Source organism: Balaenoptera borealis (assembly GCF_965194805.1).
Source record: "Balaenoptera borealis genome assembly, chromosome: 1".
Lineage (NCBI taxonomy): Eukaryota > Metazoa > Chordata > Mammalia > Artiodactyla > Balaenopteridae > Balaenoptera > Balaenoptera borealis.
Genome location: NC_138860.1, coordinates 149,648,061 through 149,674,861, shown reverse-complemented (window position 1 = coordinate 149,674,861; position 26,801 = coordinate 149,648,061). Strand labels below are relative to the sequence as shown.

The window sequence follows — 26,801 nt, the reverse complement described above, 5'->3', positions numbered from 1 at the left end:
GCTCCCTTGCATACCTTTAGTTTTCTTCTCGTTGCCTGCTTGGAAGAGCCTGTGTAAGTGTCAGAGTTGTTACTGTCAGAGCAGGGGGGATCACCAATGGGAGTCAGAAGAGGGCAGAGGAGCCAGTCTTGAGAAAACTGGCACTTTTAGGGCAAGAGGACATAATGGAGGAAAAGAGAATCAGAAGAAGATGTCAAAACCAACAGGATGGGAGAAGAGAATCTCTAACTCCATCTTCTGCATCCTTAAAGGATCTCATGGTCTGCAGTCTGATGGGGAAGAGAGACATAAATACATAAATGTCACTAAAAATGATAGAGAAGAATATAGGGTCCTGGGGTGCATAGGGGGGTAAAGGAAGGTAATCAACTAATTCATTTAACACACATTGAGTACCTGTTCTGTGCCAGCCCATGTGCCAGTGGAGGTGAGAAAAGGGGATTCAGAGGAAGAATCCTAATGAGTGGTGAGCTCCCCTCTCTATACATCACCATAATCATGTGAGCCAACTCTGTGCATTTCTTCCCAGCTCCACATTCGGTGACATCATGTTGGTAGCTTGAACTTGGCCATGGTGGGAGATTTACAGAAATTGGTAAATGCTACAAATCAGGGCTTCACCCCCTACCAACCAGAGAGCTGGTTTACTAACCCAGCATTCCCTGGAGTGGATAACAGATGAGGATGGGGAGAAGGTGGTACAATTAGATTTGAGAGGAAAGAAACTTGTTTGATGTTGATGGCAGGTTGTGGAGGTTAGGAGGGTGTGGGTCCTTCCTAGAAGTTGGGAAGTGGCTTTCTTTGAGGAGAAATCTGAAGGCAAGTGGTATTTACAGAATAGTCAGATTTTGAGAAAGGTGAGGAGGTAGAAGAAGTTCCGGAGAAGAAGTTATAGAATATAGGGTAGTTTATTCAGAATGGAATGGGGGTTCTGCAAGATAGAGGGGAGGTGGCTAGTGAAGAATAATAGCTATGTTATTAAACTGGATGTTGCTGAGTGGGTCGAAGGGAATGGTTGGGGACAGGGTTTGTGCCTAAGGTGGGAGGTGTCAAAAGAGGAGGGAAGCAGGAAGCTAGGAGGGAAATGAAAAGGAGATGGAAGGAGCTGTCTATAGATATCAATAGGTATCTGGGTTCTACAAATACACATTCCATATGTGCTATATGTTTAGTGCCTACTATATGTCAGGTACCTTGTTAAGTTCTTTATATATTTATTTCATTTAATCCTCATAATGGTCCAGTGAGCTAATGTTTAACACATGGAGGAAGAAGGGCTGGAGAGGTAAGAAATTTTCCCAAGATCACCTAGATAGTAAGTGACAGAATCCTGGATGCAAACTCTGAGTTATCTGTGAGAGTCCAAAGGCTGTGAACCTAACCTCTCCATATACCAGCTGTGCTGGTGATAGACTTGTGCTGGGTGGGGCTGGAACTTGGCAGGATTTCAGATCTTTCTGTGAGGCAGTTCTTCTCTCCAACTTCCTGTGAGGCAGGAAATGGAGTCTGAGGGACATGAAGTAATTTGCCATCTATAACCATATCAGAGAGATTAAGTAACAGAGCTGGGACTTAAGCCTAGGTCCGATTCTAAATCTCCTTGTCTTTTCACCGTCAGTAGTTCTTATACTTTTAGATTTCACAGATCAGTAAAATTATAGGGGAAAATACTGTTATCAACATTATTTCTTAAAAAAAAAAAGACCTTTAATGACTCTCACCCAAAAAGGGGGGATGGGACAATCTCAGAATTAAGAACAGACTTTTCATGTAAGCAAATTTAGCTTTGTGAAAAGCTCACTGTACTATCCATGTTTGTTTTATTTCCTTGTGAACCAGTAACTTCACAACTATGGCCATCTTCTGCTAGTATCAGATAATCCAGTGATATGGACAATGTTGTTATTTGACATTTACATTGAGGGTATTTTATAGAAGGCAAAAATAAAGACTTGGTAAGTTTAGCATATTCATTAAGTGATCTTTGATAATTTTTATAGAAAACAGGTGACTTTGTATCCATGATAAAAATTTTTTTGTAGAATCTATACTGCCTTAATTTAGTTCTATTGAGAAAATTCAGTTTGTTGTACTAATAACTCCAAAATAAATCATCACTCTGAAAACTTACTTTACCCCACTAAAGTAAGTTCAGGCTAGAGTTAACGCTCCAGAATCTTTTTAATAAGGACTGCTTTTATAAAACTGCCATTGCCTCTAATTTAGAATTGTTTAAAAAGAAGGTAAATTTTCCTTAATGTCCCTACTGTATCAAAACAAAGTCTTGAGAAAGGTAAGTAGGTAACTTTGTACTTAAGAGATAGCTGAGGTAGTGTTGGGGATTTTCTGCATAAGTCCACGTAAGGGGACCTACAGTGTTAAAGTGTTGTGAATGGTTACTCAGTGCATCCTAAGTCCATGATGGCTGTAAATTCAGATTTATTTTTTGACATTGTATTTTGGATAAACATGCATTGAAAAATAAACTGAAGAACTACAGTGTATCTTATAGTAAGGTCTTAAACTGTGTTTTATGGATAACTTTTCAGTTTTCCTAAATGGCTGCTATATTTAGATATTTTGAATGTATCAGTGTTAATTTTGAGTTGGCAGAGGTAACCTAACAAACTTGGATTAAGTTTTGGTACTAGGGGATATATCTTTCAATAAAATTATTAACATGAAAAAAAAAAAGTATGCCTCACGACATAGCCCTGGTGTTTTCATTTCACTGTGGACCTGTAACTTCATCGCCATAGCTGTCATTGGGAATCCACCGGTAGAGAATGATGAGTAAGTAAGCATGGAGGAAGACTTGGTTCTTCCTCACAGGACTCCTGGTGAGCTGGGCATGGCTTGATGGTCGATCCCATGGTTGGCTGGCCCATTGGACAGACCTGTGTTACCCTTTTGTATGATTCTCTGTCATAAAATACACTAGAAAATTTAAAAATAAAAGTTTTTTTTTCATCTTGGGAGAGAAAAAGACAGTCGTTCAAACTAAGGGTAGAAATAAAATCAGTGCCAGTATAGGGTTAACACAGGTATTATAACTGTGACAGGAAACAGGAATTTTGGGGCAGCTTCTGCTTCCCCATTTTGAATCTGTTAGTATGTTTACTAATTCAGCTTATGAAATTCATCATTAATACGTCAAAAAGTTATTATTTTACTTAAAAAAAAAGAGCTACCAATGATACTTAAATTCATCTATTCTCATTTGTAAGTGGCTTCCTTTTGTTGTTTTTTTTTTGGAAAGAAGTTAATTATCCAGTAATTATTGGTTAGTTTGGGTTGGGAAGCTAGTTAACCTCTTCCACAGATTGTCACCCTTACACTTGACTTTACTTTCTTCCCAGGCTGCCTATTCCCAAACTTGAAGACACCATTAGGAGATACCTCAGTGCGCAGAAGCCTCTCTTGGATGATGGCCAGTTCAGGTAAAAGCTGAGAACCCTGAATGGCCATGGATGGGTGGCTCAGGGGAGGCTGGCAAGTGCTGGTGAACCAAGTTTCAGGGAGTGTCTGTGATTTGATTGGGTCACCAGACACCTAGGACCTAGTCTTTACATTTGCAAGTTCAGGAAATAGATTTTCACTCATGAAGGGCTGACTAAGCCCTGAGGTGAGAGTCTCTTTAACTAGACTCAACAGGCAATGGTTTATAAGCCAGAATGCCAAATTTGTGCTGTCTTGGTGGGTGTTACCTGGTAGACTAGCTGGTACCAGTCATTTACAGAGGGCATGTGCTCTTGGTAGGGAGGTTCATTAAGGAGAGCATGTGGCAGACCAGAAGTTTGCTTGGTGAGCATATGTACTGGGTTGGATAGTGTGCCCTCCAAATTCATTCCCTTTTGAGAACCTCATTATGTGACCTTATTTGGAAATAAGGTAGTTGCAGATGTAATTAATTAAGATGAGGTCATACTGGAGACAGCTGAGTCCTTAATCCAATATGATTGGTATACTTGTAAGAAGAGGAGAGACACAGAGACAGCCATGTGAGGACAGAGGCAGATTAGAGTGGATTAACAAGCCAAGGAATGCCAAGGATACCTGGTAACACCAGAAGCTAAGAGAAAGTCCTGGAACAGATTCTCCACTGGAGTCTTCAGAGAGAATATGGTCTTGTCAGCACCTTGATTCTGTACTTCTAGCATCCAGAACTGTGAGAGAATAAGTTTCTATTGTCTTAAGCCATCCAGTCTGCGGTACTTTGCTATGGCAGTCCTAGGAAACTAATTCAGTATGGAATTGGAAAACAATATTGGATATTGTCAAAAAGCGGATTCCATCAAGCTCTTGTATCCTGGTATAGTACTCTTTTTCCACAATGGGAATTTGTTGTGCAGATAACTGGCCTTCTCATTAGAATCACGGAGTCCTTCAATGGACAGTGATGGAAAAAAAAGTTGAACCATTCATAATGTAGTCCTCTGCTTTTAAATATTCCACATTAGTCACTTGAAGCTTCTCTTGACATGGTAATGATGTAATAGCTACCTGTTATTAAGTATTATGTTTCAAACTATCCTAAATCCTTAGCTCTATAAATATTTTAAAAACCATGTAAGGTGGTGTATTATCTCTATTTTACATGTAGAGAAACTGAGACTGAGAGAGATCAAGTAACTTGTCCAAGGTTACACAGTTTGAAAGTAACAGAGCTAGAATTCAAACTTAGCTCTTCTTGGCTCCAAAGCTTATATCATTTTCTCCATGCCAAGCTGCCTCCCAGATTACACATTGTTTTATGAGATGTGGATTCATCTTCCTGATCAATCATTTTAAGATATCCTAGATTTATCTGTTTAGATTGATTCCTGTTCTTCTGACCAGAGATACTTTCTGATCTCAATCCCTGGTTCTAGGGATATGCTTTGGGGACCCAAAGTTCTGTGATGAGTTCTTGGCCATGAATCTAAAAATCATCTATTCTCCAGCCACATAGTACAGGGAGATCAGCTCAGTGCTCTGTGACCACCTAGAGGGGTGGGATAGGGAGGGTGGGAGGGAGATGCAAGAGGGAGGAGATATGGGGATATATGTATATGTATAGCTGATTCACTTTGTTATAAAAGCAGAAACTAACACACCATTGTAAAGTAATTATACTCCAATAAAGATGTTAAAAAATAATAATAATAAATAAATAAAAATCATCTATTCCCTGCCATGGTTTGATTCTATCTTTTCTTGAACATTTCAGGAAAACGGAACAGTTGTGTAAGAGTTTTGAAAATGGGATTGGAAAAGAACTGCACAAGCAGCTGGTCGCTCAGGACAAGCAGAATAAACATACGAGCTACATTTCAGGTGGGTAGGCAGGGCTGTGGGCTTGATATTTCCAGAGCCCTCCGTAATGGAAAGCAAGTCATCTTCTCTCCTGTTTTAATCTCACAGATATTTTTGGTGAGACCAGCACTGAAGTGTTATCTCATCCTCTCTCCCTGAGGTAAACATTAAGGTTGAGTGAGTTCATCCTCCACTGAGGTGCTGCCTGGAGTCCATGCTCAAGAGCAGTAGCTTGCCTGCTCTGTAGGCGGGATCAAGACAGAACCTAATCATTGGTTCTGTCTGTAAAGGATGCAGGATTTAGTCCTATGTCCTGTGTGTATCATTCTAGGTCCTTCACGGTCTGGCCCAACTGCCCGCTCCAGCCTCATCTCTTACCATCCTCCCTGACACAATCATGCTTCAGCAAAACTGAACAACTCCTTCCCTCAACCCGTTAGTCTTTCATTCTTCTGTGCCTTTATCCATGTTGTTCGCACCACCATTTTTTACCTGGCAAATTCTTCCTTTAAGAGCCAGTTAGGGTGGTTATCAGAGGTTCAGGACAGGGGCTAGGCAAAATGGGAAATGGGGATCAAAAGGTACAAACTTCCAGTTATAAAATAAGTAAGTCCTGGGGATGTAATGTATAACCTGGTGACTATAGTTAATAATACTGTATTGTATATTTGAAAGTTGCTGTGAGTATAGATTTTAAAGCTTCTCATAGGAAAAAAATTTTGTAAGTATGTATGGTGATGGATGTTAGCTAGACTTATTGTGCTGAGCATTTTGCAGTATATACAAATATCAAATTATGTTGTACACTTGAAACTAATATAATGTTGTATGTCAATTACATCTCAATTAAGAAAAAAAAAAAAGATCGGGTAGGATGATTTTTCTATGAAACCTTTCAGCCCTTCTTCCTATTCAGAGTTGGTTGCTTCCACCTCTGTTCCCACAGCACTTCTTTTAACTCAGTTTATATTTTTAATAAGGTTATACATGCATATAGTTTAAAGAATCAAATAGTTTTCTCAGGCTTGTTAGGAGAAACGGAAATTTCCTGACCTTGCCCTAATTTCTCACTTCTCATTTTCCCCCATTCTCTAAATTACTTACTCATATTAATGCATCTTTTGTAGTTTTAGGCATTATCTATTGATGTCTCACTGTAAAAGATTAGGATTTAGCAGTCTTTTATATCCTCACCACATTTCCATCCCCTCATTGTCACAGTATAGTTATTTGTAATTTTCATTTGCTCAATACCTAGTGTTTACACTATTATAATCATGTAAACAGTATTGTCAGCTGAATTGTGTAGCACATTGGAATTGTTTTTCCTTTCCCATATGAACTTTGTTTTCTCTGAAGTTAATAATTATACTTTCTTTTGTTTTGCTTTCTATGTGCTTAATAATTTACCTGGGATTTTTTTTTTTTTTTTAATTCTCATCTTCCTTCATAGTCTGTCTTGAATTTGCTTTTTGCTGGTTTGTTTTACCCTCTTTTCTTTCTTCAGATGTTTCATAATCCTTCTCTGTTGTCTTAGATCTGAATGAGATATTTAAAAGTTGTGGGAAGCTCTGTAGATGAGGTTGTGCTTGTCAGTCACAGCTTCACTGTAATGTGATCAGCTAAACCATTTCCTCGGGGTACCCTTGATGTTGGTGTCTTTGGGTTAGACTCCCAGGGAAGGCTTTTCCAGTAAACTGCCAAAAGGTATTTTCCTGTTTGCTGCTGTTGTAGGAGTGGGATAAGGGAAGAAGGCTTGAGCTCTCATATGTGACTTATGTCCCCCAATTTTACTTTCTCCAGTGAATAAAACTTAAGTCTCCTATTGGAGTGGGGAGGGAATCTGGGGGGTGAGGTGGGGGTCTAATTAAACAGCCCTTCAACGAGATATATCTAGGCTGCTACTTCCTGAGCCCTCTGGGGGTTCTGCTGTGTAAATCATACTGTTTCTTGGCTTTCTCTGCTGCCAGGTTAGGGTTGGCTTCCTTGAATTGGCTAGAGAGCTTTCCAATTTCTAATATTTGCTCTTTTCTCCTCTCTCATTCTCTTTGCCTTATTGGTTTCTGTCTCTTTAAAATTCTTTTACTGAAGGGGTCAGAGGCATAAATTCGTGTCTTCTTTTGTCAAATATGTCTTGCCCCCATTTTAGTGCATTGCATTATGTTTTAATTCTGTTTGTCTCCTTCATCAGAGTTCTTCTGAATTAAAGTCCACGCCCTATTCCTCTCTATATCCCCTGGGCCAGGGCCTGGCACAGCACTGATTCTCAAGGAATGAAATGGAATGAATGAACCAACAAATGAATAATAGATAAATTCATGTCCATTAATCCTTTCCCAATACTTTATATGTAAAAACTATTTCCTTGAATCAAAGATAGACTATATTTGATTAGGAAGTTCCTAATCCCACCAAGAACTTCCCTTGAAAACACATTTTCTGATAAGATACTGCATCTGGAATTTTTACAAGCAAAACATCCACAGGAATACAGAGGGCTAGTTGGATTGGTTCACTCGCACTGATAGTTATTTCTAATTGCTTTTCAAGCATTTCCTAAAAGAGGGAGTGCAGTAATGTACATAGTACACAGAATGATGGTGAAGACTTTTTGCCATACTAGGGAGACAGTCAGGTGTGAATGTTGTCCCTGAAAGGAGATGAAGCACGAGAAACCTAAGCTGATGGGGTAGGAATTAACAACTATTCTATTTCAGCATGAATGCCAGTGAGGTATTATTGTTTTTTATTTCTGTAAGTGTCAAAAAAGGAAACGGAATGAGGAGGAAAAAGCAATTAATAAACATTAGGGAAATGTAAGTCAAAACCACAATGATGGTTACCCACCAGAATGGCTCCAATCAAATAAGACTTACAGTAACAATAACAAATGCTGCTGAGGATGTGGAGAAATTGGAACCCTTGTATACTGCTGGTGGTAATGGTTCAGCCACTTTGTTATTTTTTTAATTTATTTATTTTATTTATTTATTTTTGGCTGCGTTGGGTCTTTGTTGCTGTGCGCGGGCTTTCTCTAGTTGCGGCGAGCGGGGGCTACTCTTCGTTGCGGTGCGCACACTTTTCATTGCAGTGGCTTCTCTTGTTGCGGAGCATGGGATCTAGGCACGTGAGCTTCAGTAGTTGTGGCTTGCGGGCTCTAGAGCGCGGGCTCAGTACTTGTGGCGCACAGGCTTAGTTGCTCCACGGCATGTGGGATCTTCCCAGCCCAGGGCTCGAACCTGTGTCCCCTGCATTGGCAGGCGGATTCTTAACTACTGCACCACCAGGGAAGCCCTGGTTCAGCCACTTTGGAAGACACCCTGGCAATTCCTCAAAAGGCTAAACATAGAGTTCAGTCCAAGATGGCAGAGTAGAAGGACGTGGAGCTCACCTCCTCCCATAAATACATCAGAAACACATCTACACGTGGAACAGTTCTCACAGAACATCTACTGAAAGCTTGCAGAAGATCTCATACAACCAAAGCTGCAAGAAAGATCCCCATGTAACTGGGTAGGACGAAGGGAAAAGGGAGAAGAGGACGTGGGACAGGACCTGCGCTCCTGGGAGGGAGCGGTGAAAGAGGACAGCTTTCCTCACGCTGAGAACCTCCTTCACTGGCTGGGAGGTCCACCAGGACAGATAGGGAGCTTCAGAGGCTGGAGAGGAGAGTGTGGGAGCTGGCTTGCCGCCCTGCAGGGTAGAGATACACCAACACAGATGGTCCTGGCCATGTTGCCGCATTTCTGAGCCCAAGACGCGTGCCTGCTGGTGTGTTCAGTGACTGGGTGCTGAAACTCAGGTTTCAGAGGACACACCCAGGGAGAGGACACGGTTTGGCTGTGGGGAGACATCCCAAAGGGCCTGGAGTGTGACCCAGGCTGCGACTGGGAGTGTACACAGGATGGAGCATGGGTCTGCCATAGGAGCCCCATTGTCAACACACGAAGGGAGGGCTGTGGGTCTGCCATAGGAGCCCCATTGTCAACACACGAAGGGAGGGCTGTGGACCTGCTATAGCAGCCTCACTGTCAGCATGCTCACAGCAGGGTGTGGCTCCAGTCACCACAGATGCTGTGAACTTTGTGGGCGGCACACATGAAGGCGGGCCTGAAATCTGAGCTTATCTCTGGCGATCCCACTGCAGGTGCTGGGTTGCAGCTTTGGCAGGTTGCCTCTCTGGCAGATTTTGGGTTCAGGACCGCACGTGCCTGCCTGGGGGCTGTCTGAGCTGATTATCAGCAGTCCCACTGTGGGCGCAGGGAGGTGGCCCCAGTGAGTTCTCACTCTGGTGGATTTGGGACCAGAACCATGCGTGCCTGAAGGCCATCTGGGTTGATTGTAGGCGGGCTCAGGGAACACGGCTCCAGTGGGTTTATGGAGCAACCACTTTGTGAGTGCGCCTGCACTCCTAAGGGACCTCAGGTTACCAGAGCCCCCAAGCAAAGGTGTCCCCCAAGGGCAGTGCCAGGCAATAGTGGTCTTTGTGGGTGCTCACACCAGGTGGCAGGCAGCATCACAGAATCACACGTCCTGCGTCACAGTTCCTGGGGAGAAACATGCAGCGGCTCCTTTCCCAGAGGGAGTGCTCCAATCCCACCTGTTTCACACCACAGCTTAGAACCAGATCTGGGGACTTCTACTACAACAACTGGGGAGCAGACCCTTCCCCCCTGCAGGGCTGTGACATCCACAAAGCAAAGAGGAGGCCCCACCCGACATCCAGTGCAGGCTCTGGTCACCACAGCACCAAACACACCCCCTATCAAGGGGACAAGGGCCACCCTGAGGAAAGAGATGGCAAGCATCCATACTAAAAACAGCCCTCACACGAGAAATTTTGGATTCAAGCAGGCTACACAGGGACACTCCCACATAAAAACAGCCCTTCAAGACCACAGTAGATAACTCTTTCTCCTAAATTCATAGAGTCAGAGAAATATAAGAAAAATCAAAAAGCAGAGGAATTACTCCCAATTAAAAGAACAAGAGAAATCCCCTGAAAGAACAATGAAACAGATGACCTCTCCAGTCTACCAGACCACAAGTTCAAAAAAGAAGTAATAAAAATGCTGAAGGAATTAAGAAAAGCTATTGTTAGAAATTCAGATCATTGTAACAAGGAACTAGAAACTACAAAGAGGAGCCAATCAAAATTACACCACTCAATTGCCAAGATGAAAACCAAGCTAAAGGCAATAAATAGCAAACTAAATAATGCAGAAGAATGAATAAGTGATCTGGAAGATAGAATAATGGAAATCACCCAATCAGAACAGCAGACAAAGACAAATGAAAAAAAGTGAAAGCAACATACGAGATCTATGGGATAACGTAAAGCATGCCAATCTACACATAATAGGAATCCTAGAAGCAGAAGAAAGAGAAAAGGGGATTGAAAATGTACTTGAAAAAATTATGGCTGAAAACTTCCCAGACCTAAAGAAGGAAACAGATTTCTAGGCATGGGAAGCACAGAGGGTCCCAAACAAGATGAACCCAAACAGACCTACTCTAAGACATATCATAATTAAAATGCCAAAAGTTAAAGATAAAGAGAGAATTCTAAAAGTAACAAGAGAAAAACAAATAAGCAGTTACAAGGGAACCCCCACAAGGCTATCAGCTGATTTCTCTACAGAAATTTTGCAGGCCAGAAGGGAGTGGCAAGATATATTCAAAGTCCTGAAAGGGAAAAACCTGCAACCTAGGATACTCTACTCAGCAAATTATCATTTAGAATAGAAGGAGAGATAAAGAATTTCTCAGACAAGCAAAAACTAAAGGAATACAGGAATACTAAACCTATCTTAAAATAAATATTGAAAGGTCTTGTCTAAATAGAAAAGAAGCAAGAATCTATAGGAAAGAGAAAACAACAGTAGAAGAGGTAAATATATAAAAGGATTAAAGCTCACTTAAATAAGTCAGTACATAGGTTTAAAAAAGTTTTTTTAATTCTATGAAAGTGATCATAACTACAGTGTACAGCAGAAGAGTAAACATGAAGATATAAAAATGGGACATCAAATCACAAAATGTGGGGGAGGGGAGTAAGAAAATGTAGATCTTTTAGAATGTGTTTGAGCTTATATGACTACCAGTCTAAAGCAAGTAGATTTAGTGATGGGTTAACATACTTGAAAATCAGAGTAACCACAAATCAAAAGCATATAAAAGATTCACAAAAAAACCAAAAGGAAACAGGTACTCAAGCATAATACAAAAGAAAACCATCAAACCACAAAAGGAAAAACAAAAAGAAGAAACAAAGAAGATATACAAAATCAACTGAAAAACAAGGTTTAAAATGACAATAAATACATACTTATCAATAATTACTTTAAATGTCAATGGACTAAAGGCTCTGATCAAAAGACGTAGAGTGGCAGACTGGATAATAAGACAAGAACCTACAATATGCTGCCTACAGTAGACCCACTTTAGGGCAAAGAACACATACGGATTGAAAGTGAGGGGATGGAAAAAAATGTTTCATGCAAATGGAAATGACAAGAAAGCAGGGATAGCAATACTTAAATCAGACAAAATAGACTTTAAAACAAAGGTCATAAAGAAAGATAAAGAAGGACACTGTATAATGATAAAAGGATCAATACAAGAAGAGGAATATTACACTCATTATCCTGCATGCTCTCAATATAGGAGCACCTAAATACATAAAACAAATACTAACAGACATAAAGGGAGAATTGATGGGAATACAATAATAGTAGGAGACTTTAACACCCCACTGACGTCAATGGACAGATCTTCCAGACAGAAGATCAGTAGTAAAACAGAGACTCTAAATGACACAATAGAACAGTTAGATTTAATTGATATCTTCAGGACATTACATCCAAAAAAACCAGAATACATTCTTTTCAAGTGCACATGGAATGTTGAAGAGGAGGGAACCCTACCAAAGTCATCCTATGAAGCCACCATCATCCTGTTACTAAAACCAGACAAAGACATTATCAAAAAAGAAAATTACAGGCCAATATCTTTGATGAATATGGATATAAAAATCCTCAACAAAATATTAGCAAACGAAAGCCAACAACGCATAAAAAGGATCATACACCATGATCAAGTTGGATGCATCCCAGGGTCACAAGGGTGGTTCAGATATGCAAGTCAATCATATGATACACCACATCAACAAAAGAAAAGACAAAGACCATATGATCATCTCAGTACATGCAGAAAAAAACATTTGATAAAATTCAAAATTCAAAATTCATTCATGATAAAAACTCTTACCAAAGTGGGTATAGAGGGAACATATCGCAATATAATAAAAGCTATTTATGGCAAACCCACAGCCAATATAATACTCAACAGTGAAACGCTAAAAGCCTTCCCACTAAATTCTGGAACAAGACAAGGATGCCCACTCTCACCACTTCTATTCAACATAGTATTGGAAGTCCTAGCCACAGCAATCAGACAAGAAAAAGAAATAAAAGGTATCTAAATTGGAAGGGAAGAGGTAAAATTGTCATTATATGTAGATGACATGATACTCTATATAGAAAACCCTAAAGACTCCCAAACATAGAAACTATTAGAACTGATAAACGAATTCAGTAAGGTAGAAGGATACGAGATTAACATAGAGAAATCAGTTGCATTTCTTTACACTAACAATGAAATATGAGGAAGACAAAGTAAAAAAATCCCTTTTAAAATTGTGTCCAAAAAAAGTGAAATACCTAGGAATAAACCTGACCGAAGAGATGAAAGACTTATATGCTGAGAACTATAAAAACATTGATAAAGTAAATTGAAGGTGATTCAAAGAAATGAAAAGAAATACCATGCTCTTGGATTAGAAGAATTAATATAGTTAAAATGGCCATACTACCCAAAGCAATCTACAGATTTAACATGATCTGTATGAGATTACCCATGACATTTTTCACAGAACTAGAACAAGTAATCCTAAAATTTACATGGAACCACAAAAGACCCAGAATTGCCAAAGTAATCCTGAGGAAAAAGAACACAGCTAGAGGCATAACCTTCCCAGACTTCAGGCAATACTACAAAGCTACAGTAATCTAAACAATATGGTATTGGCACAAAAACAGACATATGGATCAGTGGAACAGAATAGAGAGCCCAGAAATAAATCCACACACCTACGGTCAATTAATCTACAACAAAGTAGGCAAGAATATACAATGGAGAAAAGGCAGTCTCTTTAATAAGTGGTGCTGGGAAAACTGGACAGCTACATGTAAAAGAATGAAATTAGAACATTCTAACACCATATACAAAAATAAACTCAAAATGGATTAAAGACCTAAATGTAAGACCAGATACTATAAAATTCCTAGAGGAAAACATAGGAAGAACATTCTTTGACATAAACCACAGCAATATTTTTTTAGATCTGTCTCCTAGAGTAATGGAAATAAAAGCAAAAATAAATGATTGGGACCTAATTAAACTTAAAAGCTTTTGCACAGCAAAGGAAACCATAAACAAAATGAAAAGTTAACCTGCGGAATGGGAGAAAATTTTTGCAAATGATGTGACCAACAAGGGATTAGTCTCCAAAATTTACAAACAGCTCACACAGTTCAATATCAAAAAACAAACAACCCAATCAAAAAATGGGCAGAATGGGACTTCCCTGGTGGTGCAGTGGTTAAGAATCTTCCTGCCAATGCAGGGGACACGGGTTCGATCCCTGGTCTGGGAAGATCCTACATGCCACGGAGCAGCTGGGCCCGTGTGCCACAACTACTGAAGCCCACGTGCCTAGAGCCCGTGCTCTGCAACAAGAGAAGCCACTGCAATGAGAAGCCCACGCACCGCAACGAAGAGTAGCCCCACTCGACGCAACTAGAGAAAGCCCACGCACAGCAGCAAATATCCAATGCAGCCAAAAATAAATTTAAAAATAAATAAATAAATAAATTGTATATCTTAAAAAAAAAAAGGGCAGAAGACCTAAATAGACATTTCTCCAAAGAAGATATACAGATGGCCAACAGGCACATGAAAGGATGCTCAACATTGCTAATTAGAAAAATACAAATCAAAACTACAATGAGATATTACCTCACACCAGTCAAAATGGTCATCATCAAAAATTCTACAAATAATAAATGCTGGAGATAGTGTGGAGAAAAGGGACTGCTGGTGGGAATGTAAATTGGTGCAGTATGGAGAACAGTATGGAGGTTCCTTAAAAAACTAAAAATAGAGTTACCATATGATCCAGCAATCCCACTCCTGGGCATATATCTGGAGAAAACGCTAATTCGAAAAGATACATGCACCCCAATGTTCATAGCTTCACTATTTACAGTAGCCAAGACATGGAAGCAACCTAAATGTCCATAGACAGATGAATGGATAAAGAAGATGTGGTATATATATACAATGGAATATTACTCAGCCATTAAAAAATGAAATAATGCCATTTGCGGCAACATGCGTGGACCTAGAGATTATCATATAAACTGAAGTAAGTGAGACAGAGAAAGACAACCATCATATATCACTTATGTGTGGAATCTAAAATATGATACAGATGAACTTATTTCCAAAACATGTTTGAAACAGACGCACAGACATAGAAAACAAACGTATGGTTGCCAAAGGGGGAAAGGTTGGTGCTGGGGAGGGATAAATTAGGAGTTTGGAATTAACAGAGACACACTAATATATCTAAAATAGATAAACAACAAGGACCTACTGTATAGCACAGGGAACTATATTCAGTATCTTGTAATAATCTATAATAGAAAAGAATCTGAAAAAGACTAGGTATACGTATATGTATAACTGAATCACTTTGCTGTACACCTGAAACTAACACAACATTGTAAATCAACTGTACTTCAATAAAAAAAGAAAAAATTAATAAAAAATCAAACAATTTCAGTCAAAAAAAAAGGGGGTTAAACATAGACTTACCATATGACCTAGCAATTCCACTCCTAGCTATATCCCCCAAAAGAACTGAGAACATATGTCCACAGGAAAATTTGTATGTACCAGCATTATTCAAAATAACCAATAAGTGGAAACAACCCAAATGTCCATGTACAAATGAATGGATAAACAAAATGTGGTATATTATTGGAACATTATTTAGCAATAAAAAGAAATGAAGACTGATATATGCTATAGCATGGATGCACCTCCAAAACATTATCGTAAGTGATAGAAATCAGATGCACCACATATTATATGATCCCATTTACCATTTATGAATTATTGCAGAGCAAAAAAATAATCAGAAAATCCCATCCTCTGGAGGTTAATGTCACTTCTGAAGATGCTTGATGTTTTTTTTTCTTTCTCAAATTTTATCTTTAGGAACTGCATTAACTCTTTATTGTTCTTTTTAAATTTTTATTTTTTAGGTCCCTGGTTTGATATGTACTTAACTGCCCGAGACCCCATTGTCCTGAACTTTAATCCATTTATGTCATTCAACCCTGACCCAAAGTCTGAGTACAACGACCAGCTCACCCGGGCAACCAACATGACTGTCTCTGCCGTCCGGTTTCTGAAGACACTTCGGGCTGACCTTTTGGAACCAGAAGTGTTCCACGTGAACCCTGCCAAAAGTGACACTGATACCTTCAAGAGACTCATACGCTTTGTGCCTTCCTCTCTGTCCTGGTATGGCGCCTACTTGGTCAATGCATATCCCCTGGATATGTCCCAGTATTTTCGGCTTTTCAATTCCACTCGTTTACCCAAACCCAGTCGAGATGAACTCTTCACTGATGACAAGGCCAGACACCTCCTGGTCCTAAGAAAAGGACATTTCTATGTCTTTGATGTCCTGGATCAAGATGGGAACATTGTGAGCGCCTCAGAAATCCAGGCTCATCTGAAGTACATTCTCTCAGACAATAGCCTGGCCCCCGAGTTTCCACTGTCATATCTGACCAGTGAGAACCGGGACATCTGGGCAGAGCTCAGACAGAAGCTGGTGAGTGGTGGCAATGAGGAGGCCCTGAGGAAAGTGGACTCTGCTGTATTCTGTCTCTGCCTAGATGACTTCCCCATTAAGGACCTTGTCCACTTGTCCCACAACATGCTGCACGGTGACGGCACAAACCGCTGGTTTGATAAATCCTTTAACCTCATTATAGCCAAGGATGGCACTGCTGCTGTCCACTTTGAGCATGCTTGGGGCGATGGTGTTGCAGTGCTCAGGTTTTTTAATGAAGTGTTTAAAGACAGCACTCAGGCCCCTGCTGTCACTCCACGGAGCCAGCCAGCTAACACTGACTCTTCTGTCGCCGTACAGAAACTCAACTTCAAGCTGAATGATGCTTTAAAGACTGGCATTAGCGCTGCTAAGGAAAAATTTGATGCCACCATGAAAACCCTCACCATTGACTACATCCAGTTTCAGAGAGGAGGCAAAGAATTCCTGAAGAAGCAGAAGCTGAGCCCTGACTCGGTGGCTCAGCTGGGCTTCCAGATGGCCTTCCTGCAGCAGTACGGGCAGACAGTGGCCACCTATGAGTCCTGTAGCACTGCAGCATTCAAGCACGGCCGCACCGAGACCATCCGCCCGGCCTCCGTCTTCACAAAGAGATGCTCTGAGGCCTTTGTCAGGGAGCCCTCCAAGCACAGCGCTGGAGAGCTTCAGCAGATGATGGCCAAGTGCTCCACGTACCACAACCAGCTGACCAAAGAAGCAGCGATGGGTGAGACAGGGTTTGGGGAGCATGCCCTTAGGCCTTGTTGCCCTCAGCACTGGGGTAAGCCTCAGCACTATTCTACCCCACATCTGATTTCCACCTCTTCACTAGGTTTAATCCACCTGCCAACTGATGATTATTTTTTTCTACCTTAGCAGTCCAAACAGCCAGACTAGACATTAGGGTTCAGAATATTCTCTCCTCCTAAGCAAGGATGGGGAAATGCATCTAACTTCGTCCTCATTTAAGGTCACTTTCATCCGTGTTACATACTGTCTTCCTATTATTTATTGGTCATCAGACGCACTTTTGACAACGTAGGATTTCTAAGCCCACGGCCCCTCTTACTTCACTTCGGTTGAAGTGCATTGGCTGCCTGTAAATAGGCCATCTCAGAAGCTCTTCCCAACCTAAGTGTCATCCTTCTTTGCCTCTTCATAGTAAAATTCGAGACCTAGAAAGGACCTGGAGGATCACACAGTCCAGTCCTTTCATGTAGCCAAAGTCCTGGAACTGAAAGGGACCTCCAAGACATTCTAGTCTCATCCTTCTCTATTTTATAAGTATGAAACTGAGACCACTGGCTCGGGGTCACACGGCAAATTAGCAGGAAAGCGGAGATTAGAACCCTGGTCAAATACCCCTTCCATTTTGTTCCACTGACTCAATCTTGTCTTTTACACTTGATTTGGACTTTGGCTTTTACCTTAGTTTTTGAGTCCATAGTGTGCTCTCCACGTACTTTTCTTGACTGTTTGACTAAACTGATTCAATTTCAAAATTTTAAAAATCATGTTCATTTTAGGCTGATTTTTAGCTCAGCTGTTCACAGCTTTTTTAAAAGGAATATTCTAGAATAAACTCCAGAGGTTAGCAAGCTGGAGGTGTGCATGCAGAGATAAACAAACCCTTCTTCCACTCTCAAGGATGCTGTGAAGGTATTCCTACCATGGGTGGGAGGTTTTACCAAGTGGGGTCCCTTTCAGTTCTGAGATTCTGAGACTCTGGTTTTCCATTTTGTCTCTGACAGGCCAGGGCTTTGATCGACACTTGTTTGCTCTGCAGTACCTGGGAGCAGCTAAAGGGATTGACCTGCCTGAGCTATACCTGGACCCTGCATATAGGCAGATAAACCACAACATCCTGTCCACGAGCACGTTGAGCAGCCCAGCAGTGAACATCGGCGGCTTTGCCCCGGTGGTCCCTGATGGTTTTGGCATTGCGTATGCTGTTCATGACAACTGGATAGGCTGCAACGTCTCTGCCTACCAAGGCCGCAATGCCCATGAGTTTCTCCAGTGTGTGGAGAAGGCCTTAGAAAGCATGTTTGATGCCTTAGAAGGCAAAGCCATCAAATCTTAACTTCTGGGTGGATGAAAAGCCTCTACTGCTTCATCAACATGAAAATTGGGGCCTCTGTAGCCAGTATGCACTGTTCTGTGACTAACGAAACTAATTGTGAGGTGCCTGAGCACCAGTGCTATAAGGTTTGAGCTTTAAAACCATGGTTTTAAAGCTAAACATGTAATTTCCAAGTGGGACTAGATCACAACTAAAGATAATGTGAGATTTCAATTTTAAGGACATTTGATCAGGAGGTAAGACTTAGAAGATAACTCAGGTGTATTTATTGTTGAAGCAGAAATAAAATGCAATTCATGCTTAGAGGTGGTTCCTCTTAGGTTTTGGGTTTTTTTGTTTTGTTTTTTGTTTTTGTTTTTAATTGTTTAACCTCGTTGCCTAATCTCCACAAAGAACTTTCCAGTAGTAAGTTCAGGTGATAGTAAGTTCATATTGGCTCCTGGCTCTTTGGGTGATGGTAGGAAATGCTCTTTTATCTTTCCTGTAAACTTGCTTCTCTCTCCTGGGATATCCTTTGTTTAAAAACCCTCTTCATTTTTCTAAGGAGTAAACCACTACTGCTCAATTCTGATAGTCCTGCTGCAACAAAGGGTTACACCCATGGATTTAGGGAGTTCTATATCACTGTTCTTCCAGCCAAATGAAGATTAATAACTGGTGTGTATTTATTTTTACCAGTTGAATCTTGTGTGCTAATTGTGGAATAAGGTAGAATTATTGCTCTATACATTTTGCCCTTGAAACCTTCCATTGAGTGAGCACAGAATTTATTGTTAGAACATTACTGCTCTAACAATTTATTGTTAGAATACTGCTGTAACGTGAAAAGGAAGCATATTCTGTTTTGTTTTTGAAAAAGAAGGGTTTTTGTTTGTGTTTAATTTTACCTGCGTTTCCAGTGGCTTGCCCAGCAAGTTACTAGACAGCTGGGTTGAATTCTGGTATGAGCCAGTCACAAAGCTCTTCCAATGCATTATCTCATTTAATCCTCCTTACAGTTCATGTAAACACTCCTGCATGTCTTCTTAGCCGACCCTGTCCATCCTTTGCTCATTAACCATTTAGTGAATACCCAACAGGTCCCAGGTCCTCCACATTCCATGGTTTGATCAGAGAGAGGCATCTGTGGCTGCCAATGCGCATCAGCATATGCTGCTCTCGTTCAGGAACCATGATCAGGAACACCTGAACTCTGGTATCTTGGTTCCACCATGTCCTCACTTTATGACTAGAGGCAAGTTCTTTTGCCTTTCTGGTCTGTGAGTTCCTTTGTAAAATGGGGATAATTCCTATAGCATGTCATGAGAATTAGCTGTAACGATATAGGTAAAGCACCTGGCATACAGCTGAAGCTGAGCCTGTGCTCTCTTGTTCTGTGATGTCTTGCTGCCGCTGTTCCATTCCTTATTGAAGTGCTGACCCCTCTTGGATAGCAAGTTCCCCATAGCAGGAGCTCTTAAGACCGAAGCCTCAACTGAAGCTTGGTGGAAAAGTATATTTCATGCTTATGTTCAGGTGGATGTACCCTTGGGCAGTACCTCTTGGGTGCGAGCAGTCCCTTAAGGGGAACTGCCGGCCTGTCCCAGTGTTCGGCATTCCTATTTACAACTTCCTCCACCCCTCCTTCTGATCTTGGATTCACGCTATGAAGGGTTCTACGAGGTAGCTAGGATGGCAAAAACAGTTAAGTCTCAATCCAGTTGGAGCTCACACACAGGTCTTGCACATTTGTACAGAACTCAACTATTTGTAAAGCATCAGCCGATTTGATCCCCTGAGCTCTGAAACAGAAGTTATCCCCATTTTCCATACAAAAGATGGACAGGTTGGGGGAGCTTGGTAACATGTAGGATTAGGACCAACTCTCTTGATTCCTTGTCCAGTGCTTTTTTTCCTGTATTTGTTTGTCTAGGCTTCCGGTAATTAGATCTTAAATTAGCTGGCCTCCTAACTCAGGAGGATGAGTTTTGTTAAATTAATACCTGTTGCTCCTGACCCTAAAGCAGCTCCCATGTGGAGTTTCCCACGGTGCTTTGGGAAGCCAGCAAGCTCTGTCCAGGTGGCTCTTTTCCAGGACTCCTGAGCAAGTATGGCACATCTCCAGATCCACAGTCACACCAGCCTCTCTGGAAGTTATCTGCTACTCTTTGAGGTGCCTCCAGGATCCCCAGAGTGAGTTTCGTGGATACTATGTAGGTTACATTTTTTAAAAGACAGCTTTATTGAGCTATACTTTCCATACCATACTTATTTAAAGTATATCATTCTGTCATTTTAGCATATTCACAGAGTTGTGCAACCATCACCACAATCAATTTTAGAACATTTTCATCTCCAGTAGAAAGGCTGTACCGATTAACGGTCACTCTCCTTTTCCCTCAACCCCCTAACTTTCCCCAAATCCTAGACAAAACCATAATCTACTTTCTGTCTCTATAGGTTTTTCTATTCTGGACATTTCATATAAATGGAATCATACAATATGTGGCCTTTTGCTTAGCATAATGTTTTCAAGATTTATCCATGTTCCAGAACATGTCAGTACTTATCTTCTTTTTATTGCTGAATGCTATTCCAGTATATAGATGGATCACATTTTATTTATTCATTGATCAGTTGATAGTCATCTGGGTTTTTTCCACTTTTTAGCTATTATGAATAATGCTGCTATGAACATTTGTGTATAAGTCTTTGTGTTGACATATGTTTTCATTTCTCTGGGGTATTTACGTAGGAGTGGAATTGCTGGGTCATGTAGTAACTCTATGTTTAATCATTTAAGAAACAGCCAGGATATTCTCCAAAGCGGTTGCACCATTTTACATTCCCACCAGCAGAGTGTGAATGTTCCAGCTTCTCCACATCCTCACCAACACTTGTTTTCATCTATTTGGATTATAGCCATTCTGGTGAGTGTGAAGTGGTATCTCATTGTGGGTTTTATTAGCTTATGTTTTAAATTAGACCACCTCAAACATATTTTCCAAATCTAGTGACACCTATCCAATTATCTTCATGTGACAGAATAACTGACAAAAAAGGAATGGGAGCCAGGATTGGAGGAGGTAGACATGAGACAGTGGGGTAGGTGCTGGAAGGGAGAGAGTTTAGGGTGTTTCAGGAGACACAACTGGGGCTTGATAAACAAAGAGATGAAGGGAGCCTCCAGCAGAGAATAGAGCTCGGGGGACTGCTTGAGCGGAATTGGTTACAAGTATATCTTCTTTCTGGGAGTCTTCCATTGTAAAGAAGACAGGGCCACTGAATAAGCAGAATCACATTTGGTATTTATGATATTAAGTGGAAACAGTTAAATATAATCTTAATGCTGCTAGGATTATAGCCATATAAAAACATGTCTGTGTGTAGATAGGCCCTGAAAGAGAACAGGGGAAAATAAACACTTCTGTTAGGGAGCTAGGATGGTGGGGTTTAAGAAAATGTTTATTTCTTTTTCTTTTTTCCTTTATTGATATCATACTGTTTGTGCAATACCAAGTTGTTAGGCAGGAACAAAAAACAATTCACGTTAGCAGCCCCTCACTTCCTTACCAGCCCTCCTCATGCCTCATGCTTCATGCTTCAGCCACACTAAGCCTCGCATTGGTCTCAGACACGTCTGAGCTTTACTGTTACGCTGTACCTTGCAAATGCCATCCTCCATCCTCAGAATGCCCTTGGCTCCAGCACATCCTCTGCCAATTAGTCCTTGTTCTTTTTTTTTTTTTTAAAGGAACTCCTTTATTTATTTATTTATTTATTTATTTATTTATGGCTGTGTTGGGTCTTCGTTTCTGTGCGAGGGCTCTCTCTAGTTGCGGCAAGTGGGGGCCACTCTTCATCGCGGTGCACGGGCCTCTCACTATCGCGGCCTCTCTTGTTGCGGAGCACAGGCTCCAGATGTGCAGGCTCAGTAGTTGTGGCTCACGGGCCTAGTTGCTCTGCGGCATGTGGGATCTTCCCAGACCAAGGCTCGAACCCGTGTCCTCTGCATTGGCAGGCAGATTCTCAACCACTGCGCCACCAGGGAAGCCCCAGTCCTTGTTCTTTTTAGCCCAGCTCAAATGTCCCCTCCCATGAAGCCACGCTCATGGGGTCTCCCCAGAAGAATGGGTCATCCCTTCCTCCATCCTCCGCTACTCCCAGCTTTGGCTTCTGTTTTGGCCAGCGAGGGGCCTGACACGTAATGTGTTATTGCTGGAGACTGCGTTGTTCCCTCCCGGCACCCGCACCTTTGCAAGGTGACTTTGTAGCGCCTCCTGTCAAGAGGCGGAGCCTATTTCTCCCCTCCTAACTGGCCCTCCTCCTGCCTCTAGACTCCACTCATTCCCTCCAGTCCATTCTCCTCACTGTAGCCAGTGATTTTTTTCATGTACAAGTCTGATCATATCCCTGCTTAAAATTCCTCAGTGGTTTTCCATTAACTTGGAAAACAGTCCATACTCCTCAGTGTGACAGTTGTGGCCTTGATGGAGCTGGCCCTGCTCATCTTGTCAGCCCCACCTCTCTTAACAGCTTACCCTGAGGAAGTTGCCTCTGCTTGGAGCATAAGCCCATCTCCACCCTTTCAGCTATCTTCTGCTCAACCTTCAGGTTTCAGATAGACCGCACCTCCTCTCACCCCACCCCTCTGAGACTGAGTTAGTTGGTGCCCTTCCTGTGTATGCCCAGAGCATCCTGACAATCTGACCTTTATTACAGTGCTTTTCAGTTTCTGCAACTGTCTCCATTACTAGATTGCTGTGCTGTACAATATGTCCTTGTAGCTTATTTTATACATACTAGTTTGTACATCTTAATCCCCTACCCCTCTCTTGTCCCTCCCCCTTTCCCTCTCCCCACTGTTAACCACTTAGTTTTCTATATCTGTGAGTCTGTTTCTTTTTTGTTACATTCACTAGTTTGTTTTATTTTTTAAATTCCTTATATAAGTGATATCATACAGTACTTGTCTTTCTCTCTCTGACTTACTTCACTAAGCACAATACCCAAGTCCATCCATGTTGTTGCAAACGGCAAAATTTCATTTTTTTCCTTGTTCTTTTTTGTGTGTATATCTGTTATAGATTTTTGGTTTGTGGTTACCATGAGGTTTATACATAGTAATCTTTATGTATACGTGATTGTTTTTAGTTGCTGATCTCTTAATTTCAAATGAATTTTAACACCCCTGCATTTGTACTCTCCTCCTATCACAGTGACTGTCTTTGACATCATATTTTACATCTAATTGTTTTGTGCATCCCTTAACTACTTATTGTGGATATAGATGATTTTACCACTTTTTTCTTTTAACCTTCCTACTGGCTTTGTGTGTGGATGATTTCCTACCTTTATAGTATATTTGCCTTTACTGGTGAGCTTTTTCCTTTCGTAATTTTCATGTTTCTATTTGTGGCCTTCTCTTTTTCACTTAGAGTTGCTATAACATTTCTTGTAAAGCTGGTTTGGTGGTTCTGAACTTTTGCTTTTGATCTCTCCATAAAATCTGAATGAGAGCCTTGCTGGGTACAGTATTCTTGGTTGCAGGATTTTTCCCTTTCATCACTTTAAATGTATCATGTCGCTCCCTTCTGGCTTGCAGAGTTTCTGCTGAAAAGTCAGCTGATAGACTTATGGGAATTCCCATGTATGTTATTCCTTTCTTTTTGCTTTCCCCTTTCCGCTTTTAATAGTCTCTCTTTAATTTTTGCCATTTTAATTACAGTGTGTCTTGGTATGTTCCTCTTTGGGTTAATCCTGTATGGGACTCTCTGTGCTTCCTGGACTTGGATGACTGTTTCCTTTCCCAGATTAGGGAAGTTTTCAGCTATTATCTCTTCAAATGTGTTCTCTGCACCCTTTCTCTCCGTCTTCTCCTTCTGGGACTCCTATAATGTGAACGTTAGGTATGCTTGATGTCGTCCCAGAGGTCTCTTAAAACTGTCCTCATTTCTTTTCATTCTGTTTTCTTTTTTCTGTTTAGCATCAGTGATTTCCACTACCCTGTCTTCCAGCTCACTGATCTGTTCCTCTGTATCATTTGGTCTACTTTTGATTCCCCTTGGTGTATGTTTCATTTCAGTTATTGTATTTTTCATCTCTGTTTGGATCTTTATATTTTCTAACTCTTTGTTAAAAACTTCTAACTTTTGCTCTGTGCATCCATTCTTCTCCCGAGTTCTTTGATCATATTTATGATGACTATCCTGAACTCTTTCTTGGGTAGATTGGCTCTCTCCACTTCACTTAGTTCTTCTTCTTAGCTTTTACCTTGGTCCTTCATCTGGAACATGTTCTTCTGTTGCCTTACTTTGCTTAAATTGCTGTTTGTATTTTTATGTATCATGTAGGTTAGTTTTTTCCTGACCTTGGAGAAGTGGCCTTCTGTAGACGTCCTATGTGTCCCAGCACCCCACTCCCCTCTTGTCCCCAAGCTATATGCTCTAGGGTTTCCCCCCATGAGGGCTGCATGGGTTTTTCTGTTTGGCAGGCTATGTGGGCAGTCTGGTAGGCTTGGGTAGCCCCCAGTCCAGTTGGTTGCCAGGCCCTGCCTTACGCAGAGTCTGCTGGCTCTTGGTTGGCAGGGCTGTCACAAGGCAGCTGACTGCACAACCCCAGGCGGCCCTGGGGCTAGTACTGGCTCACTAGTGGGTGGAGCCATGATCCAGAAGACTCCAGGATTGTAGTCTGCCCACTGGTGGGCAAAGCCAGGTCCTGAGGTTAGTGTCAGACTACTGGCAGGCAGAGCTGGGTTCTGGAGTATGGTTGCAGGGCCCCAGGATCCCAGAGCTGGTGTCGTATCACTTCGGGGTTGGGGGAAGGGAGATTCCTGACATGGGTGGAGTGTGGGGTGTCCCAAAGCTTTGTTGGCCTGCTAGTGGGCAGGGTCAGGGCCCAGCTGGTCCCAGGGCAGCCTGCTGGGGGCCGACTGGGTCAGCAGGCTGTGGGATTGCGGATTTCTTGCCTCTGGTATCTGTCCCCTTGTGGGTGAGGCTGGTCCGAAGGTTAGAGCAGACTTCATGGAGGGCAGGGTTGGGGCCCAGGGGGTTCTGGGACTGGTGCCTACCCACTGGTGGGTGGAGCTGGGCCCTGGGCCCTCTGTTGGGCAGGGCAGTGTCCAGAGGTGGCTCTGGGCTCGTGAGGTCTTTAGCTTGTGTGCTGACAGGTGGGGCTGTGTCCCCACCCAGTTAGTTGCTTGGCTCGAGGCGTCCCAGCCCCGGTGCCTAGAGGCTGTTGTATGGGGCCAGGTCTTGGTGCTAATGAGCCAGAGGACAGGATCCACAGTGGTGCCCACCAGCGCCAGGGTCCATGTGGTAGAAGCAGCTCCCAAGAATGGCTACCACCAGTGTCTATGTCCCCAGGGGAGCCACAGTCGCCCCCCCACCCCACCCCACCCCAAAGACTCTCCAAGACCAGCAGGTAGGTCTGGCCCAGGCTCCTATCAAATTAGTGCTTTTGCCCTGGGTCCCAGAGCATGTGAGGTTTTGTGTGCCCTTTAAGTTTCTTCTTTCCCCAGTTTTGTGGGACTCCTGAAACCAAGCCCCTCTGGCCTTCAAGGCCAATTGCTCTGTGGGCTCTTCTTCCCAGTACAGGAACTCCTGTGGGAAGATCCTCTGCAATATAATTACCCTCATTTGTGGGTCATCCAGCTGGGGGTATGGGACTTGACTGTATCATAAGCCCGCCTCTCCTACCCATCTCGTGTGGTCCCTTTTTTATATCTTTAGTTGTAGATCTTTTCCAGGAGGTTCCTATATTTTTCATTGATGGTTGTTCTACAAACAGTTGTGATCTTTGTGTGCTTGTGAGAGGAGGTGAGCTAAGGGTCTTTCTACTCCTGCCATTTTGACCAATTGATCGGTCATGAACATATATGATAGATTTAATTCCCAGTTACCTTTGGAGGTGGTATATTTTTGGTTGCTGTTCCTATTGTAAATGGTATTTTCTCTTGAATTGTGTTTTACATGTTGCCAGTGTACTGAAATGCATTTGATTTCTGTATATTGATCTTAAATCCAGCACCTGATAATGCTTTTGGATTCGCTAAGTGGAAAATCAAAATCTGTGAAAAGTGAGTTATTTCTTCCTTTTTAGTCCTTGCACCTTACTTTCTTTTCAGTCTAAGTGCTGCGGCGGGGGCAGTGTAGGGACAATGATGAATAGAGTGATCCAGGATATCCTCCTCTCACCCCAATCGTGAATGCAATACTTCAAACATTTCATTTGCTCTGGGTTTCCTGTAGATATCCTTTGTGGGGTAAGGGTAGTTCCTCTCTGTTCCTAGTTTGCTAAGCGTTTCTATGGTTTGTTGCTGAATTTTACCAAATACTTTTCTGCATCTATTGACATAATCTATTTTCCATCTGTTACTGATTATTTGGGTTCCTCTACTCCCTACAAGATGAGAAAATACAATAAAGAAGAAAACCTTGAGATCCTTTTTAGTGCTTGCCTTTATAAAACATACTG

At 41.8% G+C, this 26,801-nt stretch overlaps 1 protein-coding gene across 7 annotated transcripts in view; it reads left to right on the top strand.

Moving 5' to 3' along the window:
• CPT2 (carnitine palmitoyltransferase 2) overlaps positions 1-26,801 on the top strand; it is a 43,350-nt gene that overhangs the window by 9,927 nt on the left and 6,622 nt on the right. The window contains exons 2-6 of one of the 7 annotated variants that reach the window (XR_014238203.1): positions 3,360-3,440; positions 5,210-5,316; positions 15,687-17,045; positions 21,130-21,256; positions 26,452-26,772. Coding sequence is in view for 5 of the 7 variants with exons in the window: in XM_082370891.1 (XP_082227017.1) it covers positions 3,360-3,440; positions 5,210-5,316; positions 15,687-16,991; positions 18,016-18,347 (1,825 nt within the window). In the remaining 2 variants the exon portion in view is untranslated. Of the gene's footprint in view, positions 1-3,359; positions 3,441-5,209; positions 5,317-5,403; positions 5,456-15,686; positions 17,046-18,015; positions 18,651-21,129; positions 26,408-26,451; positions 26,773-26,801 lie in introns of those variants that run through there. The other 6 variants (XR_014238202.1, XM_082370894.1, XM_082370892.1 and 3 more) reach the window with 6 other exon arrangements.